Source organism: Pecten maximus, chromosome 8, assembly GCF_902652985.1.
Source record: "Pecten maximus chromosome 8, xPecMax1.1, whole genome shotgun sequence".
In the NCBI taxonomy this organism is placed as follows: Eukaryota; Metazoa; Mollusca; class Bivalvia; order Pectinida; family Pectinidae; genus Pecten; species Pecten maximus.
The window spans coordinates 4,286,746-4,305,982 of NC_047022.1; the positions used below are offsets into that span (position 1 = coordinate 4,286,746).

Here is a 19,237-nt window from a genome sequence, read left to right on the forward strand (position 1 = left end):
AAAATATTTTCAAAATATTTCTGTTTATGAAAAATAAAGTTGATGTAGGAAACTGATTTGAAATTAAATGAATATTTTAGCCATTTAAAGACCGATCTTATAATTAGGTACTGGTTAATACGTAACCACAATCTTGAGTACATGTACAGGGACTTCTGTTAAAATTCATGTATGATATCATCTAAAATTGAAGTTTTTTTATGAAATAAATTTATTTAATATTAAGTAAACAATAATCATTAGCAATATATGAAATTATCAACACACTTTTAAAAATTTGACATTCTTTGTTAAAAGGAAGTTTTCATAATTTGTTTGTCTAAACGAAAATGACGTAATGCAGTCTCGAATAAAAGTTTTCCAGCAAGCACCAGTCATTGAATAACGAGGAACTTGGCAAAATTATTGTTCTGAGACAGTCATACAATGACATAACAATTATACAGGGTTGTCTCGTTTTTTAATTTCTCAATTAACAGTGATGTTTCACCCGAAACCATAAGTAAATGGTCGTTGTTGGCTATGAGCTTTTCAGTGTAATTAATTATATTGCAACATTTGACTTGTTTTTCAATTACAGGATGACATCTGATCCTCTGATATATACAGTAATTATAAAGTTCAGGCCAGCACTGGGCCCAATATAATTTATGGTACTCAGATCGTCCCTGGCTGCATATTGATGAAATTTGTATGCAGATCAGTGGTAAATAGCTAGGTATGATAAATAGTCAGTGTCACCATGTATCTGTTGTCCTTATCCTCCCTTCGCTGCCTGACAGGGGACCGTCACACACGATTGAATTCACAGCCGATCCCTGTGCATTGTTGTGACCGTCTACCAGTCGGACTCGATTTGATCGGTCAGCTTGAGATGCCGTCGCGATCTGTGGGAGTCTATAGGAATTTTACATGGTATTTCATATAAATTTTCCAAAAAATCAAAATTAGCCGTATTTACAAATCATCTGTAGAAGACCATTCATACAACAAGAGAAAGTGGCCTTTATCAGCAGGTGGACTTTATAAACAGGTTTATGTAAACTGAAATGTTACAATGAGGACCATTACAGATGTCCTTGACAGATTTCACTTATTTTTATTTTCTTTTTAATTATGATTGTCGTAATGACCACTTTATTTGCTTCATATACTGTTAACATCCTTTACTGGATATACGTTTGATGGTAATTATTTGTACAATGAAACCTGTCTAATCTGACACCTGACTTTTCCGACATCCTGTCAAATCCGACACTGTACCGTATTTCCGTGATGCCAAGTGTAATCAACAACAAATGCCTGACTTTTGCGACACCCTGTCTAATCCGACACCATGTGGGAGTGACACTTTGGTCGGATTTGACAGGTTTCAATGTATTTTGAAATACCTCTATATCACAGCAATGTAGCTGTCTCAAAGTAGTTCACAAATTATTATCCGTGGTTCTAAGGCCTTTAGCAACCGGCCAACGTCTTTCTCAACTCGACTCCCTTGGGATGATTCAGTCGGAGCTGCCATATCGGCACTAACAGCTTACACGACATTTCTTGCATGCACTGCCTGCCACATACTCATTTACAGATGAGTTGACTGGAACACAACGGAGTAAAGTATCTTGTTCAACACAACACCTGTGCTGAGACTGGAACTAGCGACCCTTCTGTCAAATAGCCCTGCGTCATACCACTTCATCACTATGCTGCATTATATGCACACATTCACACCTGGTAACCTAGCTATCTATTTTAGCACGAACTGGTATATTAATAGCAAAAGAATTGGATGGAACTTTTATTTCAGAAGTTATTTTATTCTAATTCCAATGAAAATAAACTCTTTGATTTTTCCTTCTTTCCTATTGAATTTATGCTATAATATAGACTCATTCTTTAATAATTATTTAATACAGTTATGCTTGCGACAATATATAATTTCCGTCAGACAGAAAAGGGTTATTAAAATTATAACCGAATATGAGTCAAATTATCTTTATTTTTGGTTCATTTGAAATTCAAAATGGCCTCCACAGGGGCTGGACATTAGCTGTTATTTAAGATACACTTATTTTTGGTTAATTTGAAATTCAAAATGGCCTCTACAGGGGCTGGATATTAGCTGTTATTTAAGATACACTTATTTTTGGTTAATTTGAAATTCAAAATGGCCTCTACAGGGGCTGGACATCAGCTGTTTTTTAAGATATACTTACATAGAAAATGTCAATACACGCTAACAATTGGTTTCATGTACTGCGAAACACTCATATTTCGTGTGGATTCATTTTTGCGTTGATATACGTAGAGAGTCAATCATTAATTCAAATACTTCCTAATTATTTGTACAAAAATGAGACCTTTGGATGGGGCCAAGCTGTCGGTCACCGATATAGGAGTCTTGTGGAGTTCATGACTCTGACAGTTCATCATTTGTGAATTTAAAGTCATTTCCAGATCAGCATTTGTGAAATCATGTGTTTGCAAATATGTCTGAAGAGGTAAGTTGGTGAAATAAAGTATTCAGAAAATCTAAATGATTTAGAGGATTTTGAGAAACATGTGTTGTTACTGATGCTGTTGATGTTGTTACTGATGCTGTTGATGTTGTTACTGATGCTGTTGATGTTGTTACTGATGCTGTTGATGTTGTTTCAGATGCTGTTGATGTTGTTACTGATGCTGTTGATGTTGTTTCAGATGCTGTTGATGTTGTTACTGATGCTGTTCATGTTGTTTCAGATGCTGTTGATGTTGTTACTGATGCTGTTGATGTTGTTTCAGATGCTGTTGATGTTGTTACTGATGCTGTTGATGTTGTTACTGATGCTGTTGATGTTGTTACTGATGCTGTTGATGTTGTTTCAGATGCTGTTGATGTTGTTACTGATGCTGTTGATGTTGTTTCAGATGCGGTTAATCCTGATTGGTACCACTGTTCCCATGTGGCCGGAATTCACACCGTCATCCTGCCCTGGATCAGTAACCTAGAGACCTTCTGTTTTGATGGTAACTATAGAAACTAGTCTCAAAAAATGTAAAGCAAAGCCTGGTTATCTCAAACTTCCGATAACTTCAAGACTCTGCTTAACTTAATGTGAAAATTCAGTTCCCACAGTAAAATATTGATATGAAATATATTGAATACCTATAAAATATACTCAAATATACTTGAATACCTATAAAATATACTCGAAAAACTGGAATACTCAGAATATCTTGAAGTTTTCGGACCCCAATGACTTCAAGATAACTAGGTGATTATAAATGTCCCACCCTTTTTCTTGAGTACCCACTGTATATTTGTTTTCGGACTCGCCAAAATCTTGGTAATAGTGTTCTGGGCTAACCTGAAAAATTCTACAAATTTAGCTGCTTCTTCTATTATCAAAACACAACATATGAGAAATAACAGACGATATTGAAGGTAGATTCTGATTAAGGTACTGTTTCCTCTCATTCTGTAGATGGAGCCGACTTACAGGACCTCCCAGAACAACAGGAGTGTATTGTAGAACACCTGATATGTACGAAGCCCTTACCGTCCAGGTATGTCTGACTGGGGAAGATCTGGTACCCATGGTATCGTATGTTCTGTAGAGCCAGCTTCTCATTCTGGAGCAAATGTCCGTGTCTGGACCTCAGATTCTGGCTCTCATGTGTGTTTGACTCCAGTTGTCAAGGATGAGATGAGTTTTATCTTTATATATGATCATGAGATACTAATTGTTTAATCAGAGGTTAATCTAGGATTTGCGGAATACTACCCATTATGAAATTTAGGGGAAATGAACGGCTGCAGTGTCTTGAATTATTCTTTAAACTTTAACATTTTACAGCTATTCTTACATATTTCATAAATATTTGGGTGATTTCCCCTGTTTTGGAGAATTTTCCCCTGTTTCATGGGATTTTTTCTTGTTGAAGAATTTCTTTCGCCACCAGTGGGGAATACCACCCAATTTTGGTAGTAAAAATTGTCTAAATTAATTTATCTCTGTCATAAATGTTTATCTTGTGGTAAAATCATAAGAATTTAAAATGATCACCTTACTGTGTCAAATGGTTAATTATTCATGAACTATAAGAATTATAGAGCTGTTTGGGGATATATTCTGGAAGTCCCCATTTGATTCTTTAAGGGGGATCAGGATGTACTAACTTTGCCTTAATTTGTAGTCCTCCGTCCCCCGTACTTGGAGTGGGAGTGGTCCGAGACGCTTCCCTTGGTATGTCCCTCCTCGTCCTCACCAGCGACATTGACTTTGTGTCCCTACCTCTGAGGTAAGTCTGTGATATCTCGGACAAAATAAACATTCCTAATAGCGGGGAACTGTATTACATCAGACGGAAGACTGCTCCTTGTAACCAGTGACATGACCGCTACAGTCATGACAGTACCCGAACATTGGGTGCTTAAATTTCCTCTGGGTATTTTTCACGTTTTTGTTTTTCGTTTGGCACACGACTACAGCAAAGTTCCATCCTGCCTAATCTTGTTCTGATCAAACACTGTACCATTAACTGAGATTAGACCTTTTAAAGCAACTTTCAGACAAACTCATGATAAATATAATTACAGTTTTGACAATTGATGGGAAATCATGAGTCCCCTAATTAACCCTGTATTTTATGTGACAGCACCAGTACCAAATATAAACCCTCCAAGGCGTTGGGGTCCTCTCCACGACTTATCCAGTCACCATTGCGGAGTCTAGCACAGGAACCCTTCCATCAACACATAGCCAAGATACTACTGAGGAAGTCTACAAACCCAGTACTCAAGTAAGTCTTCCATCAACACAGGCAAGATACTACTGAGGTAGTCTACAAACCCAGTACTCAAGTATGTCTTCCATCACAGCCAAGATACTACTGAGGTAGTCTACAAACCCAGTACTCAAGTAAGTCTTCCATCAACACACAGCCAAGATACTACTGAGGTAGTCTACAAACCCAGTACTCAAGTAAGTCTTCCATCACAGCCAAGATACTACTGAGGAAGTCTACAAACCCAGTACTCAAGTAAGTCTTCTAACACAGCCAAGATACTACTGAGGTAGTCTACAAACCCAGTACTCAAGTAAGTCTTCCATCAACACACAGCCAAGATACTACTGAGGAAGTCTACAAACCCAGTACTCAAGTAAGTCTTCCATCACAGCCAAGATACTACTGAGGTAGTCTACAAACCCAGTACTCAAGTAAGTCTTCCATCAACACAGCCAAGATACTACTGAGGAAGTCTACAAACCCAGTACTCAAGTAAGTCTTCCATCAACACACAGCCAAGATACTACTGAGGTAGTCTACAAACCCAGTACTCAAGTAAGTCTTCCATCACAGCCAAGATACTACTGAGGAAGTCTACAAACCCAGTACTCAAGTAAGTCTTCTAACACAGCCAAGATACTACTGAGGTAGTCTACAAACCCAGTACTCAAGTAAGTCTTCCATCAACACACAGCCAAGATACTACTGAGGAAGTCTACAAACCCAGTACTCAAGTAAGTCTTCCATCACAGCCAAGATACTACTGAGGTAGTCTACAAACCCAGTACTCAAGTAAGTCTTCCATCAACACAGCCAAGATACTACTGAGGTAGTCTACAAACCCAGTACTCAAGTAAGTCTTCTAACACAGCCAAGATACTACTGAGGTAGTCTACAAACCCAGTACTCAAGTAAGTCTTCCATCACCACACAGCCAAGATACTACTGAGGTAGTCTACAAACCCAGTACTCAAGTAAGTCTTCCATCAACACACAGCCAAGATACTACTGAGGTAGTCTACAAACCCAGTACTCAAGTAAGTCTTCCATCACCACACAGCCAAGATACTACTGAGGTAGTCTACAAACCCAGTACTCAAGTAAGTCTTCCATCACAGCCAAGATACTACTGAGGTAGTCTACAAACCCAGTACTCAAGTAAGTCTTCCATCAACACACAGCCAAGATACTACTGAGGTAGTCTACAAACCCAGTACTCAAGTAAGTCTTCCATCAACACACAGCCAAGATACTACTGAGGAAGTCTACAAACCCAGTACTCAAGTAAGTCTTCCATCAACACACAGCCAAGATACTACTGAGGTAGTCTACAAACCCAGTACTCAAGTAAGTCTTCCATCAACACACAGCTAAGATACTACTGAGGAAGTCTACAAACCCAGTACTCAAGTAAGTCTTCCATCAACACACAGCCAAGATACTACTGAGGAAGTGTACAAACCCAGTACTCAAGTAAGTCTTCCATCACAGCCAAGATACTACTGAGGTAGTCTACAAACCCAGTACTCAAGTAAGTCTTCCATCAACACACAGCTAAGATACTACTGAGGAAGTCTACAAACCCAGTACTCAAGTAAGTCTTCCATCAACACAGCCAAGATACTACTGAGGAAGTCTACAAACCCAGTACTCAAGTAAGTCTTCTAACACAGCCAAGATACTACTGAGGTAGTCTACAAACCCAGTACTCAAGTAAGTCTTCTAACACAGCCAAGATACTACTGAGGAAGTCTACAAACCCATTACTCAAGTATGTCTTCCATCAACACACAGCCAAGATACAACTGAGGAAGTCTACAAACCCAGTACTCAAGTAAGTCTTCTAACACAGCCAAGATACTACTGAGGTAGTCTACAAACCCAGTACTCAAGTAAGTCTTCTAACACAGCCAAGATACTACTGAGGAAGTCTACAAACCCAGTACTCAAGTATGTCTTCCATCAACACACAGCCAAGATACTACTGAGGTAGTCTACAAACCCAGTACTCAAGTAAGTCTTCCATCAACACACAGCCAAGATACTACTGAGGAAGTCTACAAACCCAGTACTCAAGTAAGTCTTCCATCACAGCCAAGATACTACTGAGGAAGTGTACAAACCCAGTACTCAAGTAAGTCTTCCATCAACACACAGCCAAGATACTACTGAGGAAGTCTACAAACCCAGTACTCAAGTAAGTCTTCCATCAACACAGCCAAGATACTACTGAGGTAGTCTACAAACCCAGTACTCAAGTAAGTCTTCCATCACAGCCAAGATACTACTGAGGAAGTCTACAAACCCAGTACTCAAGTATGTCTTCCATCAACACACAGCCAAGATACTACTGAGGAAGTCTACAAACCCAGTACTCAAGTAAGTCTTCCATCACAGCCAAGATACTACTGAGGAAGTGTACAAACCCAGTACTCAAGTAAGTCTTCCATCACAGCCAAGATACTACTGAGGTAGTGTACAAACCCAGTACTCAAGTAAGTCTTCCATCACCACACAGCCAAGATACTACTGAGGTAGTCTACAAACCCAGTACTCAAGTAAGTCTTCCATCAACACACAGCCAAGATACTACTGAGGAAGTCTACAAACCCAGTACTCAAGTAAGTCTTCCATCAACACACAGCCAAGATACTACTGAGGAAGTCTGCAAACCCAGTACTCAAGTAAGTCTTCCATCAACACACAGCCAAGATACTACTGAGAAAGTGTACAAACCCAGTACTCAAGTAAGTCTTCCATCAACACACAGCCAAGATACTACTGAGGTAGTCTACAAACCCAGTACTCAAGTAAGTCTTCCATCAACACACAGCCAAGATACTACTGAGAAAGTGTACAAACCCAGTACTCAAGTAAGTCTTCCATCAACACACAGCCAAGATACTACTGAGAAAGTGTACAAACCCAGTACTCAAGTAAGTCTTCCATCAACACAGCCAAGATACTACTGAGGTAGTCTATAAACTCTGTACTCAAGTAAGTCTTCCATCAACACAGCCAAGATACTACTGAGGTAGTCTACAAACCCAGTACTCAAGTAAGTCTTCCATCAACACACAGCCAAGATACTACTGAGGTAGTCTACAAACCCAGTACTCAAGTAAGTCTTCCATCATAGCCAAGATACTACTGAGGTAGTCTACAAACCCAGTACTCAAGTAAGTCTTCCATCACCACACAGCCAAGATAGTGAGAGACTACTGTGGAAGTCTGGAAACCCAGTACTCAATTAATTCAGAATGTATTTTCTTCAATATTTATGGTACCTATGAAGCCATGGTATGTGAATCTTCTGTCCTGTTTATTTCATTAAAATCTTATTCTGTTGCCTATTTATGACTAGAAACCCACCCAAAGTCATGATCACCCCAGACAAAGCTTACTAGTTATCATTATGTGGACATACTCGTGGTTTTCATTATGTGGACATACTCGTCAAACGCTCAGATGATCACCCCAGACAAAGCTTACTGGTTATCATTATGTGGACATACCCTTGGTTTTCATTATGTGGACATACTCGTCAAACGCTCAGATGATCACCCCAGACAAAGCTTACTGGTTATCATTATGTGGACATACTCGTGGTTTTCATTATGTGGACATACTCGTCAAACGCTCAGATGATCACCCCAGACAAAGCTTACTGGTTATCCTTATGTGGACATACTCGTCAAACGCTCAGATGTTCGCTCAGATGATCACCCCAGACAAAGCTTACTGGTTATCATTATGTGGACATACTTGTCAAGCACTCATATGATCACCCCATACAAAGCTTACTGGTTATCATTATGTGGACATACTCGTTAAACGCTCAGATGATCACCCCAGACAAAGCTTACTGGTTATCATTATGTGGACATACTCGTCAAACGTTCAGATGTTCGCTCAGATGATCACCCCATGCAAAGCTTACTGGTTATCATTATGTTGACATACTCGTCAAACGCTCAGATGATTACCCCAGACAAAGCTTACTGGTTATCATTATGTGGACATACTCGTGGTTTTCATTATGTGGACATACTCGTCAAATGCTCAGATGATCACCCCAGACAAAGCTTACTGGTTATCATTATGTGGACATACTCATGGTTTTCATTATGTGGACATACTCGTCAAACGCTCAGATGATCACCCCAGACAAAGCTTACTGGTTATCATTATGTGGACATACTCGTCAAACGCTCAGATGATCACCCCAGACAAAGCTTACTGGTTATCATTATGTGGACATACATGTCAAACGCTCAGATGATCACCCCAGACAAAGCTTACTGGTTATCCTTATGTGGACATACTCGTCAAACGCTCAGATGTTCGCTCAGATGATCACCCCAGACAAAGCTTACTGGTTATCATTATGTGGACATACTTGTCAAGCACTCATATGATCACCCCATACAAAGCTTACTGGTTATCATTATGTGGACATACTCGTCAAACGCTCAGATGATCGCTCAGATGATCACCCCAGACAAAGCTTACTGGTTATCATTATGTGGACATACTCGTCAAACGCTCAGATGATCATTTGTATACTGGCCAGTGATGTGTTGACTAGTCTATGAGTTTAGGGACGAGAGTTACCTGGTCATGTTTTGACACCTGTCAATGCTGTGTGTAGCTCAGGTGTGTTATGTAAATAAGGTTTTAATTACACCATATATATTCCTGAAATAGCTGCTTGTAACCTGTAGAGTTATGTTTTACAACAATTTGACGAGAGTTTGACAGGCGTACAGGTGTGACAGTGCCGATTCAAATTAAGACAACTCTTGGCTTGATTTCTCTAGAGAAATAAAAAGTAATAAGATTGAAATTTTCAATTATATTTTTACAAAGTCACATTTTCATGAACTAAGAAATATGTTTTGTAAAGTTTTCTCTTTTGAAATATATTAATTATAGCTATATGTTATTTTCATTATGTTTTAATAGAAGTAACCAGAACTAAGGGATATGTATGAATTATTTTCAAAATTAAAAAAAAAAAGAAAAAAACAGCTTTCTATAAGCATATTTGTTCATGTATATACAAACAACATTGGATTTTAAATTACCCAATATATAAATATAAATCATGATTCCAATCCATTTGGCTAAGATAGTACACCGCTGTTACAACTCGGCATAACTCCACTCCACGGGGCTAAGATAGTACACGGCTGTTACAACTCGGCATAACTCCACTCCACGGGGCTAAGATAGTACACCGCTGTTACAACTCGGCATAACTCCACTCCAAGGGGCTAAGATAGTACACTGATGTTACAACTCGGCATAACTCCACTCCAAGGGGCGAAGATAGTAAACTGCTGTTACAACTCGGCATAACTCCACTCCACGGGGCTAAGATAGTACATCACTGTTACAACTGGCCATAATTTCATTCCAAGGGGCTAAGATAGTACACTGATATTACAACTGAGCATAACTCCACTCCAAGGGGCTAAGATAGTACACCGCTGTTACAACTCAGCATAACTCCCCTCCAAGGGGCTAAGATAGTACACCGCTGTTACAACCTGGCATAACTCAACCTGACGGGGCCAACATAGTACACTGCTATTACAACTGGGCATAACTCCCCTCCAAGGGGCAAAGATAGTACACTGATATTACAACTGAGCATAACTCCATTCCAAGGGGCTAAGATAGTACACCGCTATTACAACTGAGCATAACTCCACTCCAAGGGGCTGAGATAGTACACTGATATTACAACTGAGCATAACTCCCCTCCAAGGGGCAAAGATAGTACACTGATATTACAACTGGGCATAATACCATTACAAGGGGCTAAGATAGTACACCGCTGTTACAACCTGGCATAACTCAACCTGACGGGGCCAACATAGTACACTGCTATTACAACTGGGCATAACTCCCCTCCAAGGGGCTAAGATAGTACACCTCTATTACAACTCAGCATAACTCCATTCAAAGGGGCTAAGATAGTACACCTCTATTACAACTCAGCATAACTCCCCTCCAAAGGGCTAAGATAGTACACCGCTGTTACTACTGAGCATAACTCCACTCCAAAGGGCTAAGATAGTGCTCTGTAAATATATAAGTTAGGTTGACATTTTACTGTATATGTTGGTTGCAGGTCGGCCAAAGCAGCCTCCATGTCATCACAGGAATGTTTCCAGCTGTTGTCACGGACAACCCAGGTGTTCCGCGAAGAGTACCTACAGAAACAGGGACTGGCTCAACAGGAGATCCAGAAAAGGTATGTGGGGTCCGTCACTGTCTCTGTAATGTCACCTAATCCTGGTTCACTGTCTAAATGTCACCCAGTCCTGGTTCTCTGTCTAAATGTGGCTCACTGTCTAAATGTCACCTGATCCTGGTTCTCTGTTTAAATGTCACCCAATCCTGGTTCACTGTCTAAATGTCACCCAATCCTGGTTCTCTGTTTAAATGTCACTCAATCCTGGTTCACTGTCTAAATGTCCACTGATCCTGGTTCTCTGTCTAAATGTCACCTGATCCTGGTTCACTGTCTAAATGTCACCCAATCCTGCCTGGCTCACTGTCTAAATGTCACCTGATCCTGGTTCACTGTCTAAATGTCACTTGATCCTGGTTCACTGTCTAAATGTCACCTGATCCTGGTTCTCTGTTTAAATGTCACCCAATCCTGGTTCACTGTCTAAATGTCACCCAATCCTGCCTGGTTCACTGTCTAAATGTCACCTGATCCTGGTTCTCTGTCTAAATGTCACTTGATCCTGGTTCTCTGTCTAAGTGTCCACTGATCCTGGTTCACTGTCTAAATGTCACCTGATCCTGGTTCACTGTCTAAATGTCACCAGATCCTGGTTCACTGTCTAAATGTCACCAGATCCTGGTTCACTCTCTAAATGTCACCAGATCCTGGTTCACTGTCTAAATGTCACCAATCCTGGTTCACTGTCTAAATGTCACCAGATCCTGGTTCACTGTCTAAATGTCACCTAATCCTGGTTCACTGTCTAAATGTCACCAGATCCTGGTTCACTGTCTAAATGTCACCAGATCCTGGTTCACTGTCTAAATGTCACCAGATCCTGGTTCACTGTCTAAATGTCACCAGATCCTGGTTCACTGTCTAAATGTCACCTGATCCTGGTTCACTGTCTAAATGTCACCTGATCCTGGTTCACTGTCTAAATGTCACCAGATCCTGGTTCACTGTCTAAATGTCACCCAATCCTGCCTGGTTCGCTGTCTAAATGTCACCTGATCCTGGTTCACTGTCTAAATGTCACCAGATCCTGGTTCACTGTCTAAATGTCACCTGATCCTGGTTCACTGTCTAAATGTCCACTGATCCTGGTTCACTGTCTAAATGTCACCTGATCCTGGTTCACTGTCTAAATGTCACCAGATCCTGGTTCACTGTCTAAATGTCACCAGATCCTGGTTCACTGTCTAAATGTCACCAGATCCTGGTTCACTGTCTAAATGTCACCAGATCCTGGTTCACTGTCTAAATGTCACCAGATCCTGGTTCACTGTCTAAATGTCACCCAATCCTGGTTCACTGTCTAAATGTCACCAGATCCTGGTTCACTGTCTAAATGTCACCTGATCCTGGTTCACTGTCTAAATGTCACCAGATCCTGGTTCACTGTCTAAATGTCACCAGATCCTGGTTCACTGTCTAAATGTCACCCTGATCCTGGTTCACTGTCTAAATGTCACCTGATCCTGGTTCACTGTCTAAATGTCACCAGATCCTTGCTCTCTGTCTAAATGTCACCAGATCCTGGTTCACTGTCTAATTGTCACCAGATCCTTGCTCACTGTCTAAATGTCACCCAATCCTGGTTCACTGTCTAAATGTCACCCAATCCTGGTTCACTGTCTAATTGTCACCAGATCCTGGTTCACTGTCTAAATGTCACCTGATCCTGGTTCACTGTCTAAATGTCACTTGATCCTGGTTCACTGTCTAAATGTCACCAGATCCTGGTTCACTGTCTAAATGTCACCTGATCCTGGTTCACTGTCTAAATGTCCACTGATCCTGGTTCACTGTCTAAATGTCACCCAATCCTGGTTCACTGTCTAAATGTCACCTGATCCTGGTTCACTGTCTAAATGTCACCAGATCCTTGCTCACTGTCTAAATGTCACCCAATCCTGGTTCACTGTCTAAATGTCACCCAATCCTGGTTCACTGTCTAATTGTCACCAGATCCTGGTTCACTGTCTAAATGTCACCTAATCCTGGTTCACTGTCTAAATGTCACCAGATCCTGGTTCACTGTCTAAATGTCACCCAATCCTGGTTCACTGTCTAAATGTCACCAGATCCTGGTTCTCTGTCTAAATGTCACCAGATCCTGGTTCACTGTCTAAATGTCACCCAATCCTGGTTCACTGTCTAAATGTCACCAGATCCTGGTTCTCTGTCTAAATGTCACCAGATCCTGGTTCACTGTCTAAATGTCACTTGATCCTGGTTCACTGTCTAAATGTCACCCAATCTTGGTTCACTGTCTAAATGTCACCAGATCCTGGTTCACTGTCTAAATGTCACCCAATCCTCGCTCACTCTCTAAATGTCACCAGATCCTGGTTCACTGTCTAAATGTCACCTGATCCTGGTTCACTGTCTAAATGTCACCCAATCCTCGCTCACTCTCTAAATGTCACCTGATCCTGGTTCACTGTCTAAATGTCACCAGATCCTGGTTCACTGTCTAAATGTCACCCAATCCTCGCTCTCTGTTTAAATGTCACCCAATCCTGGTTCACTGTCTAAATGTCACCAGATCCTGGTTCTCTGTCTAAATGTCACCTGATCCTGGTTCTCTGTCTAAATGTCACTTGATCCTGGTTCTCTGTCTAAATGTCACCTGATCCTGGTTCTCTGTCTAAATGTCACCTGATCCTGGTTCTCTGTCTAAATGTCACTTGATCCTGGTTCTCTGTCTAAATGTCCACTGATCCTGGTTCACTGTCTAAATGTCACCTGATCCTGGTTCACTGTCTAAATGTCACCAGATCCTGGTTCACTGTCTAAATGTCACCAGATCCTGGTTCACTGTCTAAATGTCACCTGATCCTGGTTCACTGTCTAAATGTCACCTGATCCTGGTTCACTGTCTAAATGTCCACTGATCCTGGTTCACTGTCTAAATGTCACCTGATCCTGGTTCACTCTCTAAATGTCACCAGATCCTTTCTCACTGTCTAAATGTCACCTGATCCTCGCTCACTCTCTAAATGTCACCTTGTTCCTGAAGGTTATCTCCACTATATGTTAACCAGTTTGTATCCCTGCTGACTAGGTCATTTGTCCAGATATAATCCAGTTTATTTTGTTGTTTTTGTTGCCCATTATAAAGTAATATCATATTCTAAACCTACGAGCAGTGTCAGAATTATTGCTTAATTGCTTAATTGCTTTTCATGCAATTGGACTCACCAACATGGAAATGATTTTGGAGCAATAAAGTTGAAATTGAATGTGTGAGGGGAATCCTCTGTTGATCGGTGTGTGGTACACTCCGGCTAATGGAGTTGTGATGAGCACAAGTCTGACATTCTGACAACTGTTATGGCCTCCAGGATTGACAGATTTACACCCCGGCCTTGACAGCTGACTATCAAAATTTAACTTCACCCTTTTTTTAACCCTTCGAATACCTGAAATAAAATGTATTAATTATGTATGATGTATATATGATGGAGTATTTCTCATCGCTGCACCTGTCAGCGTGCGGCCATCGATGTCAGCCCCGCACAAATCCCTGTCACGCGTCATCGACGCAGAGTTCCACAAATCAGCGTCACTACGGGCTTTAACTGTCATCAGAATGTCGTGTAGATAAAATTTATGATGGCCATTTTACATAATAATCAATTAAGTTTAAACTTATCACCTACACTACCGTTCGGTAGTCACCCATGATGTATGTCTCTGTATAGTAGAACATGTAGTTTGGCAGACTGCGAAATATATTTAATCAATTATTCAAACATGCTGACTTTTCTGTGTTCATTTCATGTTTATTGCAATATATATTATCATTCTGTGCTAGGAATTATTGTAATGTATAACTAACTGCACTGAAAATACTGGATCAAACAAATTTCTTGTCGGTATGGAACATGATATCAAATCTGTTGCTATCGCTGAAGGTCAAATGTCAAGGTCACTGGTACTTTAAATAAAAAATTGGTAAATTCTCTGTAATAGCTTCATTATGTTAGACCAATCAAAATTAAGCTTCAGTTCTTCCTTGCTAAAAGTTGTTCCTCAGGATTGTGTATGAGGTCAAAGGTCAAGGTCACTATTATTTGCATAGACAATCAGTTTACATGTGGTGACTTGGTTATATTTTGCCCATCAGACTGAAATTCATAGAGTTGCTTTTCGACTAAATGTGTTTTCATAGGGATGGCTATTCGGGTTTTAATTAAAGGTCAAGGTTATCATTGCTGGGCCCATCAACTGAAACTTTTTCCTGGAGAAATTTGTCTGATCTGAAGGTCAAAGTTCAAGGTCATCATTTAGACAGAAATGAGCTTCATTTGGCCATTGTAACTTGAGTGTTGTACAACTGTTCTAAATTGATAGTTTTGGTTTTTGAATTTTTAACCCATTAAACAAAATACCCTATTAAGCATTATCCGATTAAGTGGAAGGTACTGTATTTGGTTGAGATAAATATCAAGAGGTCAAGGTCACTGGCTGCCTCCATCTATAGATCATGTTTTGTAGTTGAAGAATTGATTCTCTATTAATACTTTCTGACCAAATGTGCTTGTTAGAGATATCATTATCTAAAATTCAAAACGGCTACACACCAGTAGCTTTGATTTTGTCATCTTCAATGCTATCATTTCCATTTATCCTCATGGTATGCAATAATTTTCACGAAACCTTGCCCAAGGACACAACCAGCGATAACTCAACTTTCCTGAGGCTAATCAACCCCAAACTTACTACAGGCCTTCCTTATCAAAAGTGATTGCATGGGATTGCTTTTTAGACCTGAAGGTCAAAGGTCAAGGTCACTGTTACTCCAAATAGAAAATTAGTATCCGTGCCATAACTTGAAGTTTCCTTGGGCTTATCGAAATTCAAACTTCATATATACCTTCATTACCAAAAGTGATTGCATGGGATTGCTTTTCAGACCTGAAGGTCAAAGGTCAATGTCACTATTACTTAAAATAGAAAATTAGTTTCCATGCCATTACTCAAGTTTCCTTGGGCTGATCAAGCTCAAAACTTCATACAGACCTTCCTTATTAAAAATTCTTGTAGAAGTCTACTCAAATTACCTGGTACATGAAATAATGACTTATGGTTACTGGGAGTTCTCAGAAAAGAGGTAGAAACCATTGAATACACCGTTTACCTACATATGTGTATTAAACCTGTTTTGTATATATAGATAGTCACTGTCATATATATGTGCATTATCTGTCTGGAATTCAAAATGTTTTATGAGCTTCAAACACACACAAAAAAATCTTTCCTTTTTGTTTAAATTGTATAACTTTCTTCATAATCACCAAACACAGGCGACACATGTACATCCACCTCCATTAAAATTCTTGACTAGGTTAAAAATGCTGAAACAATACTTCTACCGGTTTACATTCTCAAAGCAGAGTAGCCTTCGATTGTCCTTTATTCTCATGGCAATTTATGGATTATAGAGAGTCCCATCTATATAAATTGTTTACAACAAAAAAATAAACAAATAAAAAAAAATTCAAAGAATATTTCAAAAACTTTTAAGCACATGTACTATCTGCCATTTATTTAACAATAAAAGAAAATCAAAAGGTAACATCTCTAGGGACCTTAAGTTCGTTTGCCTATATATTATTCTGTATGTGTTCAGTTGATTCACAATCCCATCACACTAAACAGCTACCTGTCTGCATTACCTAGTAAAGGGAAGTAACTCTACTATATTTTGGTATGTTTAGAGATACTTAGAGACATACCATCACATGTATACTGTTACACACAGAATGTGAATAGCCCAAGGTCAAATTGAGGTCGGCTGTGTTATTTGTGTAAACAGAAGAAATAAAATTAATTTGAAAAATGTAGTTTTCATTTTTCGTAAATTTTAAGTAGTTCCATGGGGGTTTTTTTTCTTCAAAAAATTTATACATATATTATTATCAATCATACATTATGACTATTACTGATGGTGATAACTTTGAATTGAAAATTTTTTATTCAATTACATTGTTGTGAGTCAAATGTTTGTCATTTTAGATTTATACTATTTCAAGTTTACAATGCTTGAATTATATGAGAAATGGTCAGTACTTTACCTGGAGGCACAACCAGTGTCCAGACTTGACCAGTGTAGGTCAGTCACTATTGATTCAATCGAGACATGTTGATTGGTTCATTTGTCATCTGACCACTCCGCCTGTCCACTATTCACTCAGCCATGGCCATTGACCGTTACAGCGTGACAGTAATATTCAATAATAGCCCAGCTTGATGACCTGACCAATAATTCTGGACATCTCATTGACCGGTGATATTCAATAAAACCCTTGTTAATGTCCGCCACACTAGATCGCCACATGTCAATCATTTTTCTGGTGTAAGTAGGACTTTACGTGACTTATTGCCTGGTGATTGGAGAGTCGAGTTTGGATCATTTGATCATAGACGGAAAAAGAGTGTAAATTATATAACCAAGGGTTGATACTATTTAACAGACTTCACTTTTTAATTTTGTATGAAAAACATCAATTTATTAAAAATACACTAGAATCAGTTAGTATGGCAATCTGAATAGTTTTTCTCTGTGGATATTGCTGAATTACATTTCACATGCAATTGGATTTGCCGACATGGAAATGATTTTTGATTTATTTTACAAAAAGAGGATCAGAATGCATGCAGTCTGGAGAGTTAAATCTTATTGTTTGGCCTTGAACAGCCTTGTGTATATTCTTAGCTTGGAAACACTTGAATCCTGGTCTGTGGTCTGTAAAGTCTTTCATTTATTAGTGAATTCCTGGAAAAGTGTAACTATAACCTTACAGTTTTTTTCCAGCTTGTCTCATCGTTTGTATATGTACTCTCCACAGCCAGTACGGAATTGTATAACAACCTCCGAAGTCCCACCGGATTGTTAATGGACAATTCGAATTATTGTATTTCTTTAAACCAAATTCATAAAGCTGTCAGTTTACTCCTGAAAAGGAATCTGTTGCTGATTCACAAATTTTCAGCGAGACAAAATGACCGCATCCCCACAACATCCCTTCCTTGTGAAAGCCTTGAATTTCACCTTGGGCCTTGAAAAGCCTTGAATTACACCTTGGGCCTTGAAAAGCCTTGAATTACACCTTGGGCTTTGAAAGGCCTTCAATTTCATTCTGGGCTTTGAAAAATCCTTGAATATTAAGGTTCAATTAGGATAAGTGAAACCCTTGCCACTTATCATTTGGATTCAACTTTGTCTTTATTATGGCGCCTCCCTTACAGATGTTGATAATTACCATGTCAAGTTGTATTTTCATCAAGTGGATAGTTATAAGTTGCCTTTTTGCTCTCTTGTTCCCTCTCAAGGTGACTTAGATGACGGGTAAAATGGGCGTTGGATATTTAATCAAGACATTGAAAAAGCCTTGAAATGGTCTTGAATTTGGTTTGACATAATCCGTATGAACCCTGGGAAACATTTTGATGACACAATTGTCATATCTACACTGAAGATTTAGTTAGATCTGCTATCAGTAGTAGGAAATACCATCAGGTGACAAGTTCAATGATTAGCTTGTGTATCATAAAGTACAGTGTTCTGTCAGCCGCGGTGAACATAGTCCTCCTGTCATGCTTGATTGGTTTCCAGTTATGGTAACGATAATTACCAATGTTGATGTACACTCCACACTGTCAAGTCTTGTTAGCTTAACTAGCCAAGATTATAATTTTATTCAGGATATTTTTATAACCTCTAAAGCTAGAAATAAAGTATATATGTAAGAAAATATTAAAAACACTGTCAAATGATATGCAGACAAATATTTTGTGAAAAATCAACTTTTATTTATTTATTATTTTTTTTTATTTTTTTTTTTTTTCGATGACTAAGTTGACAATATTTAATTGCCTGGATGTAAAATGTTAAAGTTTTGTCACTTTTCCTGTTGGGTGTTTAAAGAATCGGTAATTACTTCCAGCTGAACTTCAGTTATTGGCATTTAGCAACTAATAAAAGTTTAGAGAATCAAGTTTACCTGACAAAGGTCACTGTGTGACCTTACATATCGTCCACAGTTTCCATAGGTTGTCATCCCGGCATCTGTATGATAATGAAACTTTGACACTTCATCCTGCATAATGAGTTTGGTGTGGACCTTAGGGAAAAGTTTACATAAGGAAAATGATTTTATCTGTAACAGTGGATTGAAGTCTGATTGTATGTAGAATCCCAGTTTGGTGGTA

General features: G+C 39.1%; 1 protein-coding gene across 1 annotated transcript in view; it reads left to right on the plus strand.

Moving 5' to 3' along the window:
* Window positions 1-19,237, plus strand: part of LOC117332647 (nucleoporin 88-like) — a 69,805-nt gene that overhangs the window by 31,486 nt on the left and 19,082 nt on the right. The window contains exons 7-11 of the mRNA XM_033891637.1: window positions 2,908-3,006; window positions 3,465-3,546; window positions 4,177-4,281; window positions 4,639-4,782; window positions 10,910-11,032. Coding sequence (XP_033747528.1) covers window positions 2,908-3,006; window positions 3,465-3,546; window positions 4,177-4,281; window positions 4,639-4,782; window positions 10,910-11,032 — 553 coding nt within the window. The remainder of the gene's footprint in view (window positions 1-2,907; window positions 3,007-3,464; window positions 3,547-4,176; window positions 4,282-4,638; window positions 4,783-10,909; window positions 11,033-19,237) is intronic.